Raw genomic sequence first — 21,074 nt, 5'->3', positions numbered from 1 at the left:
CCTTCCTTGCAACAGGTTTCAAGACTACTAAGTTTAATTATTGCTGTCTTCCTAACATATACTTTCTACAAAAAATTAAAAACAATATTGACAATGAATGATAATAAATTACACGTGCTTTTGGTTGTTTTGTGAAAGCAACTATTTCAAACGACCCTCGATCAAGTATTACATCCGGTTGTTGTCTGATGCGTCAAATAATGTCCTGGATCTATCAAACATATGTATATATAAAATTAAAGAAATGATTGCTTCGATAAATAATTCTATGAAATAAATTGTGTATAAAAAATGAGAACAATTCTCCACATTTAAATATGTACCAATATATCGCGAAGTACTTTAAGAAATGGGAATATTTACGCTGGGAATAATTTATTCAGTGCAAGAAGCATAAGATTGTCCAATTGTATATTTTTCAAAATTTTTTAAATGTACCACCAACTCGCAATCCGCAAAAATAGGAATTTTTTACACATACGAAATTTATTCTAGGATATCGATCTTTCTTGATGAGAACGAAAAACAAGAACAATAAAATATGGATGATAATTTCGAAGATAAACGTTCATTTATGCAGCAAGTTTTTACGAAAGATAAAACCAGCTTTACGATACAAAAATCACCAATTTTAAAGGCCTGTATTTTTTAAATAAATTCAAAATCAGTACCTGAGGCAAAAGGGAATCAATTTGACTTGGAATGATCCTATAAAATGGTACTTTTCTAAAATACGTTATATATAAACGAGCATCCCATTTCGGTTACATACAGGCGGAGGTTATTCTATAAAGAAGAGAAATCGACAAACGCACTGATAATTGGACATCTAACTAAACCAAAAGCCGACAGGAAACCGGGACTAAGCGAAAAAGATCGAACGACATTAAAGTCGCATTAGCCACGGGTCTTCCGGTCCATTTGTTTGAAAATATACATTACATACATACATGTACTTATTTCCGTTAATATTGTGTTAAACGCATTATTGAAATATATTAAATAATCGTAAAATTATTTCAAAACATTTACACAAAAATAGAATTTTATTGAAAGCGTACAATTCAAGTTATTAATTCAACCAACATTTAATAATACCTGTACATTTTATAATAAATAATTTTTAAACAACGTTCTATGCTAGCGTAATAACGTTACAAGTTACCTAACTTTGAAAATGTGTAACTAATTTCCAAATTATTTGTAAAAAACAAAGGTGATAAGCTATCGTCACGATGAAAGTTACGTTCGCTCAAATATCTATTATCTTACTCTAATGGTATAAGACTGTATATGAAATAAAGCAACATTTTTAAATATGTTGCAAATCGGAACTTTCATAACAGCGAGAAATTTAAAAAATTAGGTCATTTAGATTTGACTAGGTTCTATTATTTAAAATCTGTCTAATTCTATCTAAAAAATGATACAATTTGTTCAACAGTATACAAGCTCCACTGCTACGAATTCATTAAGTGAATAACTTTGTGTAGTTTTATGAAGATACTATCAAGGTTTCCTTTTTTACCAAGCAGCTACACCAAAAAACGAACAAAAACAGGCAGCAGACTGGTGCCGGTTTTGGCGCTCTCTAAAACGCCTGTGCCGATGATCGTATTCGAGATAACCCGGTTAACCCCTCTAGCCCATTATTATAATATTTGCCAAACCAAAATATAATAATTGCTTATTTACTCAAACCCAATTACCACAACGTCCATGCACACCCATGGATTCTTCTTGTACTACGTGACGAGAGAGATATCTACAGAGTTCTTACCATGTATAACAGTAAGGTACAAATCAACCACCCATTCCAATCTCCTACACCCTTTATCTTACATATACATACACGCATCTACCCGTATACCTTCTTTAACTCCACGTACGGAGCCGTAACATTTAATTAGACTTGAATAATCAGACAAAATAAATTAAGAGTAAAATTTTCTTTCAGTAAATAGGTGATTTAAGAATTTGCAAAACTAAATAAATATTAAATCTTTGAGCGTTTATAATTCTGTTCCAAATCGTGAAAGCAAATAGGTTTATATAACACGGTTTTATTACATCATAATACAAATTTTACATGATAAAATTGTTACTATTAGATTATAAAAAAAAATTACTATCTACGATTAAAAATGATTTAACGAAGAGTACATAGGAATTGTATTACAAAATAAATATTGTTACATGTATAGAGAAGCACTTCAACTTTACATATGTATTTCTTAACAGTCTTATGGTTTCCACAATTTTAAAAGTCCATCCTCACTGTAAGAACATAAAAGGTTCTGATGAGGATGATGTGTTAAGCCTATTACGTCTTTTTCGTGTATCTGAAACATAAAAATGATACAATAAATCATAAATGAATAAATAAAAGAAGTCAGAACTCTAACATGAATATCACTGGTCTTAAAAAACTGATCTATTTTTAATGAACCTATTCTTCTTCTTTATTCATTATTGCAACCACGAGCTATATAAATTATAAAATTTCCCAAATTTTTTTATAAACTTATTCAAAGATCATAATATTATTTCTCTGTTGATAAAAATGGATATTTTCCTACTTAACTGCTAACTGTAGATTATTTATTTCAATAAGTTATTTTATAGTCTTTTAATTTTTTATATTAAATGTAACAAGTTAGAAAAATAGTTCTTAACATACGTTATTAAAATTGAAATGTTTGTTCGCAAAACATGAAACAAATTAATGAAGAGTCATAGCAAGTAGTTTTAATAACATTGTTTTTATTATCAATGACAAACTACTATTAGTAAGCTAACTGATATTAGTTAGAATATCACTGTGATCTTATTGTAAGATAAAATCTATTTTATGTATATATTTATCAATTATGACTCATTCTTAATTTTTCTTTTTTTTCCTCTTATGTATGCCTAATACTCTGTATAACATTTTTATATTATTTGTTATACTTCTACCTATTGCTTTAATGAAGAGGATCCTATAGTGTAAATTATAAAAGTTACATTTTCAAAATTTCTTGCAATTACATATTCTCTAAGTTTGCTTATGAATTTGATAATAAATAAAAAAATGAATGTATTAATATAACAAACTTCTGTACATAGAACTGTTTTTACTTTGTTTACATCTATAACAGAAAATATTACTACATCCTCTTTCACTGCGGTAAAAAACAATAAAATATGAAAATTATTAATAGTAAATAGAAAAAAAAAACTGATACATGATAAAAGATATAAATAATTTTTATGATTTATGGAACTTCAAAACGTCCCTTTTTGGAGCAAAACATATCACTCATGTTATAACGCGTGCTGCTGTAATGCGAAACATATCGCTCATATCTAACTCGATACATTTATTTACTTTTCATTTTTGACAAAAAATTGAAAACAATTAATCGATAAAACAGACGAAATAACATATAAAAATTCAAGTTACTTACATTAAGAGTTCTTTCAAGTTTTCCCGATGATGTAGAAAAACAATAAAGTACAAGATCTTCACCAACACAATAAATAAATTCACCACGTGGACTTACAACTGTACATACAAAATCACCTCCTTCTCGTTTACCGCTAGAAAATGATCTTACAATTTGTCCTTGCATATTCATAATAACTACTGTACTTGAACGATTACAGACGACAAAATGTTCCGGATTTCGAGGCAGAAGATGTATACTATTTACAGTTAAATCTGCAGCTCCTAAAGATTTATATGTACCTATACATTCTGTTGTTTTCAAACTCCAAACTTTTACAGTTCCATCCGACGATGCACTATACAATATAATTATTAAATTAATTACATATTTTTAAAATAAAGTTATTTAAAGGTTGAGTAAATATACCTTATTATATTATGTCCATCTGGTGCAAAAACTACTTCATTTACAAAAGAAGCATGTCCTCGAAATTCTTTTAATGTTTTTCCAGATTTAAGTCCATGTATCCTATGTTACACATATGGTGTATATTATAATATTGGTAAAAATAAATCTCTGTGTAATTATTATTTTCACATACCGTATAGTGGTATCAAATGATGTGGATAGAATTTGGCTATTATCTCTACTAAACTGAAGACATGTAACACCTTTTGAATGTGCCTTCTCAAATCTCCTTAAACACTGTCCACTTTGTACTCTCCATACTTTAATTTTTCCATCCTGTCCACCACTAGCTAACATTTCACTGTCACGACTGAAAGACATTGATAATACTGCTTGTTCCATCATCATAAAATTATCTTGAGCTTGGTACTTCAGATCTTTTCTAATTTTACCAGTTGTAAAATTCCAAACTTCAATAAATCCATCAACAGAACCACTAACAAGATATTGACCATCTGGTGAAAAACGTGCACATTCTACGTGAGATTTTTGTCCAAATTTGATTTGTTTTGAAAGTTGTGTTGGATATTTCTCATCTTCTTGGTCTCGCACTGCTGCTTTTCCTCTAAACAAGTCTATTGTAGTACCAGGTGGAAGTAAACCCTGATGTTGTTGCCATTTTAATGCCTGTCCTAATAGTGCAAGTAACCTACTCGAAGGTACTACTGATACCTCACCAGCAAGAGCCGTAGCTATATAAGCTCTTCGTTTTTCCTTTGTGCTTCCATCAGGATATGCTTCACGAGGGTCAAAATATGAGCGCGCAAGTAAATTTTCTGTATAATGTAACATAATACAATATTAGAAAAATCACGAATAACAGAATAACTTTTACATAATTAAACTGAATTTTCATTAAACATAGTTAGTATTTATAACAGTAAAAAGATAAAATCATCTATACCTAAATGAATATATCTTTCAGGTTCTTGTTGTTTCATCATAATCATAGGATCTGTTTGTCGTAACAGTGATCGAGCTGCACCTAATTCTCGTAATTCAATTAATTCTAAAACAACCTACAAAACATTAAACATAAAGTATACTATAATACTTTGCACATATTTTTATTATAATACATATTTTTTAAATATAGTAACAAACCTGTTCATACAAATCAATAAGTTTCTTATCGGGTAATTTTAATGACTGTATTGCTTTTAATACTGTATCCCAATGTCCATTATTTATATCTGCTACAAAACCATCTACACTATCCACTGTATTTAATGACACTCCCGTTTCTTCCTATAAGTGTAGAAACACGTTTATTTATTATAATTATGAATAAGATTTACTGTTACATAGTAGTTTTAAATTAACAATTATATAAATACAGGTTACAAAACATTACCTGTAATGTTTGTAACGTTTTGACAAGATTAGATTCTTTGAGATACTGTTGTATCAAACGGATTACACTGAAAACAAATATTAAAGTATGGGTAATGAGAATAAATTTAAAAGATTTTATTCGTAGATGTAAAATAATTACTCAGCAGATTCAATTTCAATCGACATTTTTTATGATATTCAAGGAATAAAGTAAAAATAAATATTAATACTTAGTAGAGAAAAATAATATTAGCTTAGGTTATGTCGACAAACGTTGCAGTAGTATTATTATCATGTTCTAGTTCCTTCTTTACGTTTTTGTCACTAGAGTTAAAGGAAAATTGAAAGAAACTAAATTTCCTATTCATATATTTTAGAACATGATATATACTTATTGAAAATGCTTATTATAATTTGAATATTCTTTACCATTGAATCCACTTTAGTTATATCGTGTACTATTTAATGAATTTTACTTTAGTTAAAATATAATAAATAAATATATCTTTTCAAAATTGATTAGAATTGAAATAAGTAAAAGAGTTTCTATTTAATACCATATTGTTATAAAATTATTACTCATTGCAAATATCATTTTTATTACTATTTTAATATCTATTTTATGTATTATTCATGTACGATACAAAAATATGAACAATTACGATTCACATTGCAACACTAAAAAACTTAAATTAGCCATAGGCACTTGTAACTTCCTTTAAAATAGCATATAGTAAATAACATAACAAAATTTAATAATTCTTGTCATTTTTAAAGTAATGCATAAAGTAATGTAAAAAAAATGTAGTAAAAATGATCTTTTCATTCATATTTAAACCACGTATTTTTTACATTCCTACCCAATCCTTATTATTCCACAGGTATGTATATAGTTTCAATGAAATATTTTGTATATGGCGTAATTCAATCATGGCCTGTATAAATGAAATTGCTTGCATTTGTAAAACAATCGAATCAATTTATTGACATTTAATTCATTCTAATTGATGAAAGTTATGTAATTGAACTGGTTGTCAGCGTACACTACATATTCCAAAGTATTGACATTCTTTTGTGATATACGGAGAAATTGTCTTTGTAAAAGACAGAATCGCTACTACTGTTTGATTTGAGTTATAACCTAATACAATGTTTGTGTATGTATCTTAAGTGATATTTTCAGTGATATTAAACGTTTTATATTTATATAAAATTTTTTTAATTCAGCTATTAAGAAAATACACATAAATAGAACGCATGTAATAACGTTTTTATTAGAAAAAATTGTATCTCTTTAATTAATTTAGATAAAATTTGTTTGAACAAAGGTCTTAAACCAATAAAGCATAAAAAACACTTTTATGTAAATTTTTTTATGTAATTTACATCATTGTAGACCTATGGTATAACATTGATGTGTATAATCTGTATAAGTATTTATAATGACATTAGTACTTCAAAATAATATTTTATCCACAGATGTTACTATTGCCAAGTTAGAATTTATTCATATAATATTTGGTTTACAAAAAGAAAGAATATATGCTTCTGTAAAATAATATTCTATATTACTTAACAATATAGAAATTTCATATTTGTTTCAGTTGAATATTTATGTTATTTTTGTTAGGTATAAATCATCCAATAATAATATATCTATACACGATTGTGTAGAAAAGCGATATCATGATATAATTAAATCACCAAATGATAAAAGAGAATATAGAGGTCTGTTGCTCACTAATAAAATGAAGGTTTTACTTATTAGTGATCCAACAACTGACAAAAGTGCTGCATCCTTGGATGTGAACATTGGTAAAATTCAATATAATATATGAAATCATATTAAACAATTTAAAATTTGATTTTGGAACTAAAATATTTTTATATTATTCATAGGTTTTTTAAGTGATCCAGAACATATACCAGGTTTAGCACATTTCTGTGAACATATGTTGTTCTTAGGAACAGAGAAATATCCAGAAGAGAAAGAATACAATGTGTACTTATCACAAAATGGTGGTTCATCTAATGCTTCAACATATACGGATCATACTACTTATTATTTTGATGTACATCCAGAAAAATTAGAGGGTGCATTAGATCGTTTCTCTCAGTTTTTCATTGCACCACTGTTTACAGAAGCTTCAACTGAACGGGAATTAAATGCTATTAATTCAGAATATGTAAAAAACTTAGCAAATGATACATGGCGTGTTAGTCAATTGGAAAATTCATCTGCATCTCCTGACCATCCTTTTACAAAGTTTGGTACTGGAAATAGGGAGACATTAGAAACAGTACCTAAAAGTTTAAAAATAAATGTAAGAGAAGAGTTACTTAAATTTCATACGAAATTTTATTCAGCTAACATTATGGCATTATGTATACTTGGAAAAGGTAAATAAAATATTTCATCTATTATACTTAGATATTAAAGAAAGTTATAATCCTTCGTATAAAAATTAATTCTATTCTACAAACTATATTTAAATAATTATTGTTTATTATATGTATAATAGGGATTATAATTTTTATAAATTATAATTACATATACAAGTTTTTTCAAAAATATATGGCAAGTCAAAACACTCAGATTCCTTGTTTAAAAAGAAATTGAAAAGTCCTTTTTAATTTTGTAATTTAAGCCTTAGTTCTTAAAGTATGGTCAATTAAAGTTTTTACTTATGTGTTTTTTATTTGGGATTCCAAATTGTACATTATTATAGAATTTTTCAATTTTTCTTCACACAAAGAATTTACATATTTTAGTATTTCCCATTTTTTAAAACATCTTGTATATGTACATGTTTTATGAAACTGTACAAAAAATATATTATGCATTTAGAGAGTTTAGACGAACTTGAACAAATGGCAGTAGAATTATTTTCTCAAGTAAAAAATAAGGATATTGAGTTACCTTTTTGGTCAACAAATCCCTTTAATGAAGAACATTTTCAAACTAAATGGTACATTGTACCAATAAAGGATACAAGGCATTTGAATATTAAATTTCCAATACCTTATTTGCGAGACTATTACAAAGCTGCGGTAATAATTATATTTACCTTCCAATGTATTATTTCATTAATCTTGATCATTTAACAGAAATGTTTATGCTTTGTTGTTCTTTTTTAGCCTGCATATTATATTTTACATTTACTCGGACACGAAGGAAAGGGATCATTATTGTCTTATTTGAAGGCAAAGGGATGGTGTAATTTACTTATATCAGATATACGATTTGGTGCCAGGGGTTTCAATTTTTTTAATATTATTGTTGATTTGACAAAGAAAGGTATCCAACATATAGATGATATTATTCTATTGGTATTCCAATATATTAACATGTTAAAGGAACATGGACCAGTCAAATGGATTTACGAAGTAAATATTATAAAAATATATTTTATGTGTACAAGCTGAAATATTTCTAACACAACTGAAAAAGGAGAAATTCCTTGTATAAAAATTAATTGGAAATGTAAAATAAAGTTTTTTTGTCCATAGCTTTGTTTTTGAGAAAATGAAATTTTAGAATGATGTAGTTTATTGTCACAGAAACCACTATTTTGACAGTTTATTGTTTCACAATTGCTATTCATTCTTGTGTTTATAAACACTGATAATTTTTCAAAATATTAACAATTTTTATAAACATTAATAGGCCTTTTAGTTCTTTAGTTTTTATTGCAAATTTGAAGATAAGTAAACATAAACTTTAAGGCTTTAACTTGCTAATCCTGATTTAACCTACACAGGTTATATTAAAACTATAATGTATTGTCAAGACAATGAAAATGATTAAAATGTTTAAAAAATAAAGCCAGGGAACATTAATCGTATATCTTTAAGTTTTGTAAATAAAGGTATGCTTGATCCTACAATTTCAGAATTAATAAACTATAATTATGTCATACTTTCTATAATCTTATACCATTTTCTAAATCAAGTAAATGTTATACAAATATGATTACATTTAAAATTAAATGGCAGATTTTTTAAATTAATTTCTTCAAAAACAAAGCCTCAAATAGAACAAATTTATTTCACACATTTGACTTATTTTTGTACAAGGAATTACCCAGGTTGTATTATGAATTCTCTATATCTAGTATACAAGATGAAGCACTTGAAATTACTACCTTAATATAATCTCAATATCATTAATTCTAAAGAAAAACTTAGAAAGTTTCCCTATTGTCAATTTTAACTTAAAACAAGCAAAAGTTGTTTGATGTCAAGAGAATGATTCCATTGAGTCACTTCTTTGATTCTATTGTAAGTGGAAGCACCAAACTTTTCAATATCTCAATCTTTATTTTTTAGTAGAAAAATATATATTATTTATCTTCTAACAGAGACTTTTAAAACAAGTACAATGATTTCTGATCGTAGGTCATTTAAAGTCAATTAAGAAGAAAAGTATATTATTTCTGCATGGAATGACATATCAGTAGGCTATAATATCATGCATATCATAGAATGTAAACAAAGATTTAAGCACAATCTACATTTCACATTTAACCATATTCAAGAAGAATATTGGTCTAATAAGATAGCAATAAGGATTTTTTATTTTGTTCATCTATTTAAACTTCTGCAATGTGTTATGTAAGATAAAAGAAAATTAATATTCATTTATAATAAATTAAAAAAGAGAACTAGTAAAGCAGAGTTAGTTTTATACTCCTTGTTATGAACTTGTGCATAATCAAATCATTGTATAAAATGTATCATTCCATTTAAAATAAAATTTATGGGTGATCTTGATGCTTCCACTTTATATTAAAACAATAGCACAGTGCAATGTCTCTTGAGAAACCAAACAACTACTGCCTGAAACATTTTTCTCTATCTTTAATAATGAAGAAGTTATTTAAGTGATTAGTTTAAGTGCTTCAATTTATATGTTAGTACTGTATATACTAATATAATGGAATTTAGAGTTCCTTATTACTAAAAGTTACTTATTGTTAAAGGAATATAGAGACATTGCAGACATAAATTTTCGATTCAAAGAAAAAACTCCACCCAATAATTATGTTGTTACTCTGGTAAAAATGTTAAACAATTTTCCAATAGAAGAAGTTTTAGTAGCAGAAAATCTTTTCCCATTGTGGGAACCTGAGTTTATTAAGCAGATAATGGAAGATTTGACACCATTGAAAGTGAGAATATATGTAATTGCGAAAATGTATGAAAGTATTGCCACTGAAACTGAAAAATGGTATGGTACTATGTTCAAAAAAGAAAAAATACCAGAAACCATAATTAATAAGTGGATGGAAGCTGGTTACAATTCAGACTTTAAACTACCAATAAAAAATGACTTTATACCAAAAAAATTTGATATAAAATCAGCAGAAAAAGACAGTGTAAATAAAATTTCCTATATTTTACACGAAATAATTGATTATATGTATTTGTAAAAATATTAATTTTATTATATCCATTAGATAACAAAATTTCCAGAAATTATTGAGGACACTCCATTATTAAGACTGTGGTTTAAACAAGATGATGAATTTCTTGTACCTAAGGCTAATATATCTATAGATTTTTCCAGGTAAAATACAAAGGAAAATAAATCTCTGCATTGTTTACAGCAAATAAATAATTTATATATATTATATTTCATAGTCCATTGACATATTTGGATCCACTTAATTATAACTTAAGTCGTATATTTGTACAATTATTTCGTGATGCTCTAAATGAATATACATATGCTGCTGAATTAGCTGGACTTAAGTGGAGTATTAATAATAGTAAATATGGTATAACAGTAAGTATAAACTTACTTTTACATTTTTTGAATGTACATACTATAAAAAGCATATATTATTATCATTCATAATATAGTGTGTATGAATGTTTCAATCATGATATTTTCTACAATGAACATATTTTTCAGATAGGAATCTGTGGTTATGATGATAAGCAACAAGTTTTACTGGATAAAATTATAGATACAATGATTAATTTTGAAGTTAATCCAGAACGGTTTAAAGTTTTGAAAGAAAGTGTATGCATTATTTAATTTTTATATCAACATTATCACATGATTTATCACACAATAATCATTTTCATGTTAATTCTTATTAATTTTAGTATATCAGAAGTCTAAAAAACTTTGAAACTGAACAACCATACATGCATGCAATTTATTATCTTGTTGTTTTATTATCAGAACAAATTTGGACAAACCATGAAATACTAGAAGCAACTTCTCGTAAGTGTATATAAATCACAATACTATGATGTTAGAGACATTTATTAAAATAGTATAGATTGTTTAAGAAGAATGTGATTTAAAACTTATTTTAATATTAATATCTTTATTTAGAATTAACATTTGAAAGGGTTCAACAATTTATCCCACAATTCTTCGGCAGAGTATATGTGGAATGTTTAATACATGGCAATGTGACAATGTCAGAAGCTCTTCAAACAGTTAAATCAATAGAATCAAAATTAACAAGCAAAATCCCTCAGATAATACCACTCTTATCAGAACACCTACTTTTGGAGCGTGAAATTAGATTAGAAGATGGTAAGTAAATTTAGACTTTAATATTAGTCCTAAATTATTATGTTTTATTACTTTAACATACATACTTTAGATTAAGCATTTTCATACAAAATTTATATTACCATAACATTTATAATATATACAAAGTACAGTATTCTTTTCAATTGAATATTATGCAGAATATGAGATAAGTCATGCAATTGGGATAATTCATAGCTCCTTTTTTGTTGAAAGTAGAACAAAATTGAAGAGAGTAAAGTTAATTAGAACAATAGAGTCTTTCTCGCTTTTTTTACGTGCAATAGAGCACTGAGAAGATACAAGTGTACTTTTTTTCTAAATTTCATTAAATGTAATTCTATACATTTTGCGTATAAAAGTATTAATACATTTAAACATCTTGAATAAAACAAGTTTTAATAAAACATTTTAAATATTTAATTTCCGAACACTTTACCTTCATACTTTTATATGGAAAATAAAAACAGAATTGATTTATATAAAAAAGAAACATTTGAAACAATCAATTTAAAAAAAAAAATACAATTTTGCTTTATATACGCATTATTACAATTAAGAAAAAATGAGGTCAGAAAAAACTAGACCTTACTGTACTGTTTCATGGATCTCTCTATAATATTTTTCTACATTCAATGAAAACGGAACTATAGATCATTCCAATTGCTATATTATTATACAGCAAACTTATTAAAAATATACTCATACATAGGAGGTTCATCCATAAGTGAACAATACTTTAGGGCATGATTTCACGAGCCAAAACAAAATGAAAATTAAAAACGACGAAATCGCAATAAGGATATTGTTTTAAATTTATAAACAATTAAAAATTTGTATGTAGTATGCCTAGCGCCTGAAAATTTGCGAATTATTAACTCATGAGGCAAGTCAGGATATAAAAGAACACCCATATGTAACGTTGTTTAACAGTAAGTGAAACGCGCTAACTAAGTGAAGAAATTGAATGTCACTTTCCATATACTATATTGCAAAAAATCACAAAGTCTATTAAAACACACACACACACATACACAAAATAATTCCACATCAAATTTGACACTGAATAAAATAACATTCCAGATTTTGCTCAAATTTTAATATATTGTAGTCTTTAGCTACATTTAAACGTATTTCAAAAAATTTTTTAAAATTTCGATAATAATGGATTTTACAGTTTGGAAAATAGTGTATGTATATTCTTTTAAAAATAGTTATTGAACTGGCATTTGAACAAGACTAAAGCTATTGGAAGCTTATACTGAAAATATTGGTGTATCAAATCAAAATTATTTCAGTTTAAAAAAATAATTGTTTTATTATTTCTTTTATAATTGTTTTAAACAAATACTGTATTTTTATAGCAGAAAAAAATTTTTAAATCTGAAAAAAATTAAAGATAGCCTCCTTTTGTTTTCTTTAGCAATTTTCAAAAATTGCCTTTCTGAGTTTCCAAAAGTAGATAGGTTTTATGTTGTACAGCATCATACATGTGCTTCTTTATAAATAGCAAAAACATGCTCCCAACTACATGATGATTCTCATTGGCAGTCATCAAAAATATCTACCTGAAGTTTTATTTGTTTATCATCCCCTAAAGTATTATCTATTTGTTGTTGAATATTCTGTATAATAACAACATAATATTACAGGCAGAAATGTTTATTTGTAAGTATATACTTTTTTCAGTTTAAGGAAGATAATGTGTTTGTGTTGTCTACTTTTCAGGTTGTCATTTTTTGTTTGAAGTAAATAATAAGTTTCATAAAAATTCATGTACAGAAGTTTTTTATCAAACTGACACACGGTCAACGGAATCAAGAATGTTACTGGCACTTTTAGTGCAGATTATTTCAGAACCATGTTTTACCACTTTAAGAACTAAACAACAATTGGGATATATTGTATTTTGTGGAATTCAAAGGCATAATAGCGTAGAAGGCTTAAATATAATAGTTCAAAGTGATAGACACCCTAAATGTGTTGAACAAATAATTGATATATTTTTGGATTCTATGTTGGTTAGTAGTACAATTTGAAACATTATTGAAAAATTCTTTTTAATCATGCTTATACAATGTTTATTTACATTTATTTTAGGACGTAATAGCGAAATTATCAGATGAAGACTTTAATAAATATGTAGAATCATTAGCAATAAAACTCCTTCAAAAACCTAAAATGTTAATTAGCTTATCTGTTGTCTTTTGGAATGAAATTGCATCACAACAATATAATTTTGATCGGTCAAATGTGGAGGTTGCATACTTAAGAACTATAACACTAGAACAAATACTAACGTTTTATAAGGTACATATGTGTGCGTAGGTGCGTGCGTGTGTATATGTGTGTGTGTGTGCCAAATTATACAATTTAACATTGATATAAATTGTATTACATTTAATTGAATATTATTTATAGAAAATGCGTCAAAGTAATATTCAACGTAAATTAGCAGTACATGTAATATCTACAGTAGAAGATGATACCCAGCCAAATGATACCGAACATTCTTTTGAATATAAAAAGATCGATGACATCACGGCATTTAAAATTAGTCAATCTTTACATCCATTACCAAAACCATTCAAGAATGTACCAAGGAAGGGGGCTCATTTTTCTAAATTATAAAACATTTAATAAATTTTAATTATACATTTATTTTTACTTTTAACATATTTTGTTATATAATACAGTTTTTGTTATATTAATTTCATAAATAATAGGTACCAAGCAAGCGTCAATCGAATTGGCCTGACAGAGTCATTGAGGATTACTATCTGTACCTGTATCGCTGTCTCTTTCATTTTCACGTTTCGCTTTCACTTATTTTTGGCTTGACGTTTTATTCGTTAATTGTTGTTTTAGACAAAGAACGCAAATCAATAGACACATCGTCTTTGTTTGAAATATGAAGGAATTCATAGTTTTAAAGATAACACGGAAACAATGTTCAGTTTATATGAATATGGAACATATATATGTATATATATAATACGTAAGTGTATTTATTTTATACTGTCGAACATGTATCTATAAAAGGCTATCTAGACTTAAAAATGAAAAAGTAAATGTAAAAGTGAAAGAGACAGGCAAATAGATTTCATTGGCAGTCGGAGGTGGACGGAGGTTGTATCAAGCACTCCTATAAGTCAAACACTCTTTTGCCCATGACAAGAAATCAAAATTCGCATGAATTCCATAGTGAGATGGTAAAATATGAGATCAAACTAAGATATAACCAGCCTATCAAATCAAATAAATTTTCGGGTAAATAATTTGAAAAAAGACACGTTCAAATATTAGTTGTAAACATTTTTTTTCTGAAAGAAATAATTAATACGAACAACCGAGACGATAATTCGTTATACTTTTAAATTATACAAATAAATAACTGGAAAACCAATAATTTACCATTTGTTTTTCCCAAACGTAAATTAAAAAAAAATAACTTTATTTGCCAAAAATAAATAAATTGTTAAAGTTATTTAAAGAAATATTGTTTAAATAAAAAACTAAATCGTTCTTTGGAATTAAAAGTACTCATTTAGAATTTATTATTTAAAAAAAAATTTGTTCGAATGTGCTTATAACATTGCCGAACCGTTGTGAGACAAAGATCACATCGGACGTGTGAGATATATTCACATACTAAGACCTATAAAAAAGAATAATGTAAATCAGTTATATTTTTATAATTCCAATTTTTCAGATTTTCTTTACTATTTTATGACTAATATTGCTTGCATAAATGTAATAAAAATTCTTATTAAACTTTCAAAATTTATCGAAACTCTCAAGACTTTCAAGAGTTTTAGACTTTGAATTATGTTCGAAGTGTTTTAAATTTATTGCTTAATAAATAGTATTGTCTCGTTATAGGTCGTCCACTTGGGGGACCACAATTTACAACGGAACAGTCCTTTATTTTGTAGTTCTTCTGTTCTTTGTCACAGCGAGTGCGACAGATGGCGAGTGAGCGAGACGATACATGACGGCGGCAAACCACAAAGGGTCGCTCGAGTTTCAGCAGCTTGGATTGTACAAGGATACAAGAAAATAAATCTTTTTTTTTTAAGGAAAGGATATTAAAATTTTTTTACATTTTAATAAATTTTACTATAATAATTATAATTGCAATTGTGTGTATTATTATAGTTAAATTATTGTTAAATTATCATGGGCGGAAAAGACCTTATTAACAATAGAAAGATTGAAATTCTCGAATCAAACACGGCGGGAGAAACTATTCCCAATGTAGCAGAGTTGTATTAAATCTGTATAAACGACGCATTCAACATGAGGAAAGTAAATTAAGCTATACAGCGAACAATAAGAAATCCACTTACGAATTTATTATTACAAGAGAAAACATTGAAAATAAGAAATAATTTATTTAATGCCAATAAGGCTAGTTAATAAAATTAAGAATCGTCACAATATAAAATTAATTAAAACCGCCAAAGCTCGACAGAAATTTATAGTTTGTCGCCGTAATGTGCTTTCTCATTCACTTTCAGTTTGTTGCACTCGCCACAGCAACTATAAAATCAGTGGAAGATTGATGACCTCTAACGAGGCAATACAAATGTGAAGGATGCAAACTCAAGAACTGCACATGAGAGAGAGAGAGAGAGAGAGAGAGAGAGAGAAGGCTGGTTAATACCGCAATACACAATGGAACCAATGTGAACGTATCTAATAAAAATTAGAATATCATCTTCTTAATTTTATCGTGCAACTTTGTTCTTTTTTTATTCCTTGACAGTGATGTGCATTGAAAAGAAACAAGCCGTAAAAAAAATTCCACTTTTGAACATGCCTGATTTATATTAATTAAAAATCCGATTACATATAACATGAAATTATAAGGTTTGGCTATCGTGAAAACTTCTAAATATGGCATTTTTATAACTTTACAATGACAAATATTGCGTTAAAAGTCATGACTTCCTGCCATAAATTCGAACTTTTAGATCCACTCATCGTCCATGAAATAGACTACAGATATACTTTCTTGCAGTCACGTGATTTTTTTACACGATATCTGTAAGTTGACCAGACTATAGAACACAAAACTCGTTATAGCTAGAAAAATAAATCCAGTAGGACGTTTATATATAATTATTTTATTGTTTGTACTAACAATCCCTGAAGTAAATCTCGTATGATGGGAGATCCTGATATACAAGTTGACTATTGATTGACAACTTGTAAGAAACAACAACCAATCTCGATTCTTAGCTCCTGGTGCTTGTTTGTAGTTCGTCAAGGAGGTCGCTACGGGCTTTACTTTTTAGTGCCCTCTTTCACCTTAAATCATTTAGATGGCGTTAAAAACACGTTATGAAACACAAATTCGAGTATCCTATCTATTCCCTGCCAATCGTGACTTCTCCTTAGATTGATTCTCTTCGGTTTCACTGATCTCGAGTGCTCAAAATCTTCTTTGAGATATTTCGTATTGCCCTTGTACACCTGGAAAGGGGTAGTTCTACAGTTGTACGTGCATTTATGTAAGTTAAAATAGAGAGATTGCTAATATTCGATTAATATTTTCTCGCTTCTGGGATAATCCATCCGTTGCAAGGAATCTATCATTTTTATAGATTTCAGCCATCGTGGTCTCATTGCGTGACCTTAACCTTAGAAGTAATGGATTACTTAAAATACGCGTTTTTTAAATAGATTTATAACAATGCTTTCCCTTATAAAGTAATTCATGACCATGAATTATGTGATGTATGTGTGATATATGGTGATATATTTAACAAAGTCGCCATTTGTCGGGGATCTGCTAACGACAGCTTTGAAGTCAAATGTTACGCGCATTGTGGTCGCGTTGGTAGTCCCGCTTGATTTTTCAATGCTTTTAAATGCGTAATTTCGGATAAAAATTTTTTTAAGCAAAGCTAATATTAAAATAACTTTACATATATGACTAAATTAATTAAAAAAATTTTATACAATTGTAATATGAAAGTAGGACAATTATAAGCGTGGAGTTTGAAATTGAATTTTTTGTAAGTCGTAACAGTTAAAAATATATATATCTTACACGTGATATTTATTGAGATTTCTACAATTTCAGAAAGGTATTGTATGAGTCAAAAAATAGAAAAACCAATATTATCAGGTCAACGCATAAAGACCAGAAAAAGAGGTATGTTTTGCAAAATAAGAATTTTTTCAAATAATATTTATTCAAAATTATATTATAAAACATAATTTAAAATTAGATGAAAAAGAAAAGTCTGATCCAAGAGGATTTAGAGATGCAATTATACATGGTCTGGAAAAGTGTGGTAACGACCTAGATGCAATTTCAAAATACTTAGATGCAGCTGGCTCTAAATTAGACTACCGCCGATATGGAGAAGATCTATTTGACATCTTAATAGCTGGTGGCCTTTTAGTCCCAGGCGGTTCTATTGCTCAAGATGGTGATAAACCAGTTAAAACTACCGCTTGTGTCTTTGAACAATCAGAGGATATAGAATCAATGCGCAACTTTGAACAAGTGATATATCACATTTATATATGCTCAAAGAGAATTTATTAATCTTTTATTGCATGGTCTTGAATGTATTTTTATTTTTAGGTTTTTATCAAACTTATGCGACGTTATAAATATTTGGAAAAAATGTTTGAAGATGAAATGAAGAAAGTACTGGTTTTTATGAAGGGTTTTACTCCTAAAGAAAGAATAAAATTGGCTAGAATGACAGCTTTGTGGATTTCCAATGGTTCTGTACCTCCCTCTGTGCTTTCAGTTTTAATTAACGAACATCTTGTCAAAGATAACTTAGCATTAGACTTTTTATTAGAGGTTTTTGTTACCTGGAGAGAGGAAAAAGGTCTATCTAGTTTAATGACTGCATTGAAAAAAGGCAATATTGAAAGAAGGTATGAAAATATTTAACATGCTACGTAGAATTTATTGTTGCATTCATCTTTAGATTTTGTCTTATTTTTATTATTTTCTTTTTTTGCTAATGAACAGGTTAATGGAATTTGTACCACCCAATAGACGAACAGAAGAATATTTTCGATCCATATTTGAAGCTGTTGGTCTTGCAGATATTGTGAAATTACATAAAGCTCAAGCAAGTCAAGAAGCAAAACGAGACTTACAAGAATTGCTCTTGGATGAATTAGCTGAAAATCGTCCTATGAAAGATATTATATTCGATCTCAAAGAAATGGCACACAGATGTGTCATTCCTGAACATGAAGTTATTGGCCTGGTAATTGTCATTTTATTGGTATCATTATTGTAACTACACTAAAAAAAAACATTAACCTTTATTTGCAGATTTGGGGTGTTGTAATGGGTCAAGCTGAATGGAATAAAAAGGAAGAATTGGTAGCTGATCAGGCACTGAAACATTTAAAAGTGTATACTCCACTATTTGATGCTTTTACAACCACTGCCAAATCTGAACTTGCACTTATTCTCAAGATCCAGGAATTCTGTTATGAAAATATGAACTTTATGAAAGTCTTCCAAAAAATTGTTTTACTATTTTATAAAAGTATGTTCTATTAAACTACACAATATGCATAAGATTTAGTAACATTTTTTGTTTCTGTTTCTCATTTTTAACAATATATTTTATTTCAGCGGATTTAATATCAGAGGAAGTAATTCTAAAGTGGTATAGGGAGGGTCATTCAGTTAAAGGAAAACTACTTTTTTTGCATCAAATGAAAAAATTTGTCGAATGGTTACAGATAGCTGAAGAGGAATCTGAATCAGGAGAAGAGGAAGATGGAGAAGAAGAAGAAGAAAACAACAAAAGTATGTTATTGTAGTGTGCTAAAATGTTTTTCTTTTAACTTTATATTTTTTTTTTACATTCCAGAATAATATAATTCATTGTCAGAAAGTACATGTTTGAATTTTCTTCAAAATTTCAAAAATGGATCAGACATAAACTGCAATTGGATTGTACTGATAAATAGAAATTTTGAAAAACCAAAGTTTGTATTATTGTGAGGCACAGTATAACGAAACAAGTACATAAAACTTTTTAATTGTTAATAGACAGAAAACAACATTATACTAACATCCGATTAGTGTGGGAGATAAATTGTAAATTTGCAATGTCTTTAAATTGTATTACTTTAAGAAGAAATATTTTGTGTTACATTTTTATAACACCGCTACAAAATATATACAGAATAACAAAAAAGTTATTGAAGAATAGATCTTTATCCCTGTGTATGTATAATTTTCAGACCCTCTTTCTTTGTATAAGAATATTGTACCCTAGTTTATAGAAAATATATTGTCAGGTGGTGTTTAATATTTGATGTTTTGGTAAATCCTAATTTCCTGCAATGAAGTTGACAAATTTTATGATTATAATTATTTTAACTTTATAATCTTAAGAAAGATGAAATTTCAAAACATAATCTAGAATTGAACGATATTACAATTACAAGGACTATTTGCTCTACTTATATTTTTTCATATTACTGTGAAAATCATGGCTTATACACCATATAATGGCAATTGAATATTAATTAATAATTGAGCTCACAAAATGTTAAAAATATATTGGTTAAATGTAACTATTTCTAAGCATGTTAACCCTTTGCGCTCGAGAGGCACCACTGGATATGATGCGACAACTCGAATCGAGGTGGCAAATTAAACGATAACGGTATTTATTTAGGTTTAGCCTAACGAATATCGCTTTATGAGTTTACTCCTAGCCCTTTGTGTGCAATTTTATGAGGTAATGGCTACAAAGATGGCTTGTCTCAAAAACAGTCGTGACCGCGGGTCAGATTTTCTTGGTAATCAGAATATTTCTCTCAAAGTTACTGAGCCCAATAAGCATGAAATATCAGGAAGAAATTAGTTCAAGTGAAGACAAGTTCAATTTTTCGTCGGTGACGAACGAAATTACATTTATACATAAACTGCTTGTCCATGGGGAGGAAGATGGAAGTAATGAAGATAGCGACGAAGTCAAAGGTGTAAGAAGGCGAAAAATCCGACTAATAGATAGTGAATCTGAAAGCGAGAATAATTTTGCAGTAGAGATAGAACCTTCAATATGGACAAAATGCACAGAATCCGAAGAAATGATTACGAGAATACCATTTGTATCCGACGAAAGACCCGTAGGACCGAAGGTATCTTTACACATAAAAGAACCCATAGATTTCTTTAAGTTATTTTTCATCGAGGAATCAGTTACAGACAGTACAGGAAACTAATAATTATGCTGCAAAGAAGCTAGAAGGGAAGATATCGTCTCATTCTATACGGCGAT

General features: G+C 28.1%; 3 protein-coding genes across 4 annotated transcripts; 2 read left to right on the top strand and 1 right to left on the bottom strand.

The window, feature by feature from the left end:
- Positions 1-2,043: 2,043 nt before the first annotated feature.
- Positions 2,044-5,523, bottom strand: Smu1 (Smu1 spliceosomal factor). The gene is made up of 8 exons (XM_076327632.1): positions 5,395-5,523; positions 5,254-5,320; positions 5,004-5,147; positions 4,804-4,918; positions 4,033-4,675; positions 3,858-3,959; positions 3,450-3,786; positions 2,044-2,342 (listed from the first exon to the last, which is right to left on the bottom strand). Exons 1-8 carry the CDS (start codon positions 5,418-5,420, stop codon positions 2,244-2,246), a joined length of 1,533 nt encoding a protein of 510 aa, XP_076183747.1. The 5' UTR covers positions 5,421-5,523; the 3' UTR covers positions 2,044-2,243.
- A 524-nt stretch (positions 5,524-6,047) lies between these two features.
- Ide (Insulin degrading metalloproteinase) lies at positions 6,048-15,362 on the top strand. Of its 2 annotated transcripts, none has more exons than XM_076304476.1 (14): positions 6,048-6,115; positions 6,865-7,049; positions 7,134-7,634; positions 8,083-8,285; positions 8,373-8,621; positions 10,217-10,612; positions 10,694-10,803; positions 10,878-11,022; positions 11,152-11,262; positions 11,349-11,469; positions 11,584-11,790; positions 13,516-13,808; positions 13,888-14,097; positions 14,209-15,362. In XM_076304476.1, exons 1-14 carry the CDS (start codon positions 6,048-6,050, stop codon positions 14,416-14,418), a joined length of 3,009 nt encoding a protein of 1,002 aa, XP_076160591.1. In that variant the 3' UTR covers positions 14,419-15,362. The 2 variants fall into 2 exon arrangements, with proteins under 2 accessions (XP_076160591.1, XP_076160592.1); XM_076304477.1 differs by lacking the exon at positions 6,048-6,115 and adding an exon at positions 6,149-6,391 and having other exon boundaries at positions 14,209-15,315.
- Positions 15,363-17,147: 1,785 nt separating this feature from the next.
- On the top strand, positions 17,148-20,098 carry Kra (basic leucine zipper and W2 domain-containing protein kra). The gene is made up of 8 exons (XM_076327906.1): positions 17,148-17,303; positions 17,879-17,950; positions 18,027-18,307; positions 18,389-18,693; positions 18,791-19,034; positions 19,103-19,322; positions 19,412-19,588; positions 19,653-20,098. The coding sequence occupies exons 2-8, from the start codon at positions 17,890-17,892 to the stop codon at positions 19,655-19,657; spliced, it is 1,293 nt and encodes a 430-aa protein (XP_076184021.1). The 5' UTR covers positions 17,148-17,303; positions 17,879-17,889; the 3' UTR covers positions 19,658-20,098.
- The last annotated feature ends 976 nt before the right edge of the window (positions 20,099-21,074 follow it).

Source organism: Ptiloglossa arizonensis, chromosome 2, assembly GCF_051014685.1.
Source record: "Ptiloglossa arizonensis isolate GNS036 chromosome 2, iyPtiAriz1_principal, whole genome shotgun sequence".
NCBI classification, from domain to species: domain Eukaryota; kingdom Metazoa; phylum Arthropoda; class Insecta; order Hymenoptera; family Colletidae; genus Ptiloglossa; species Ptiloglossa arizonensis.
The sequence above is the reverse complement of the archived record's forward strand: the minus strand, read 5'-3'. Positions and strand labels throughout refer to the sequence as shown.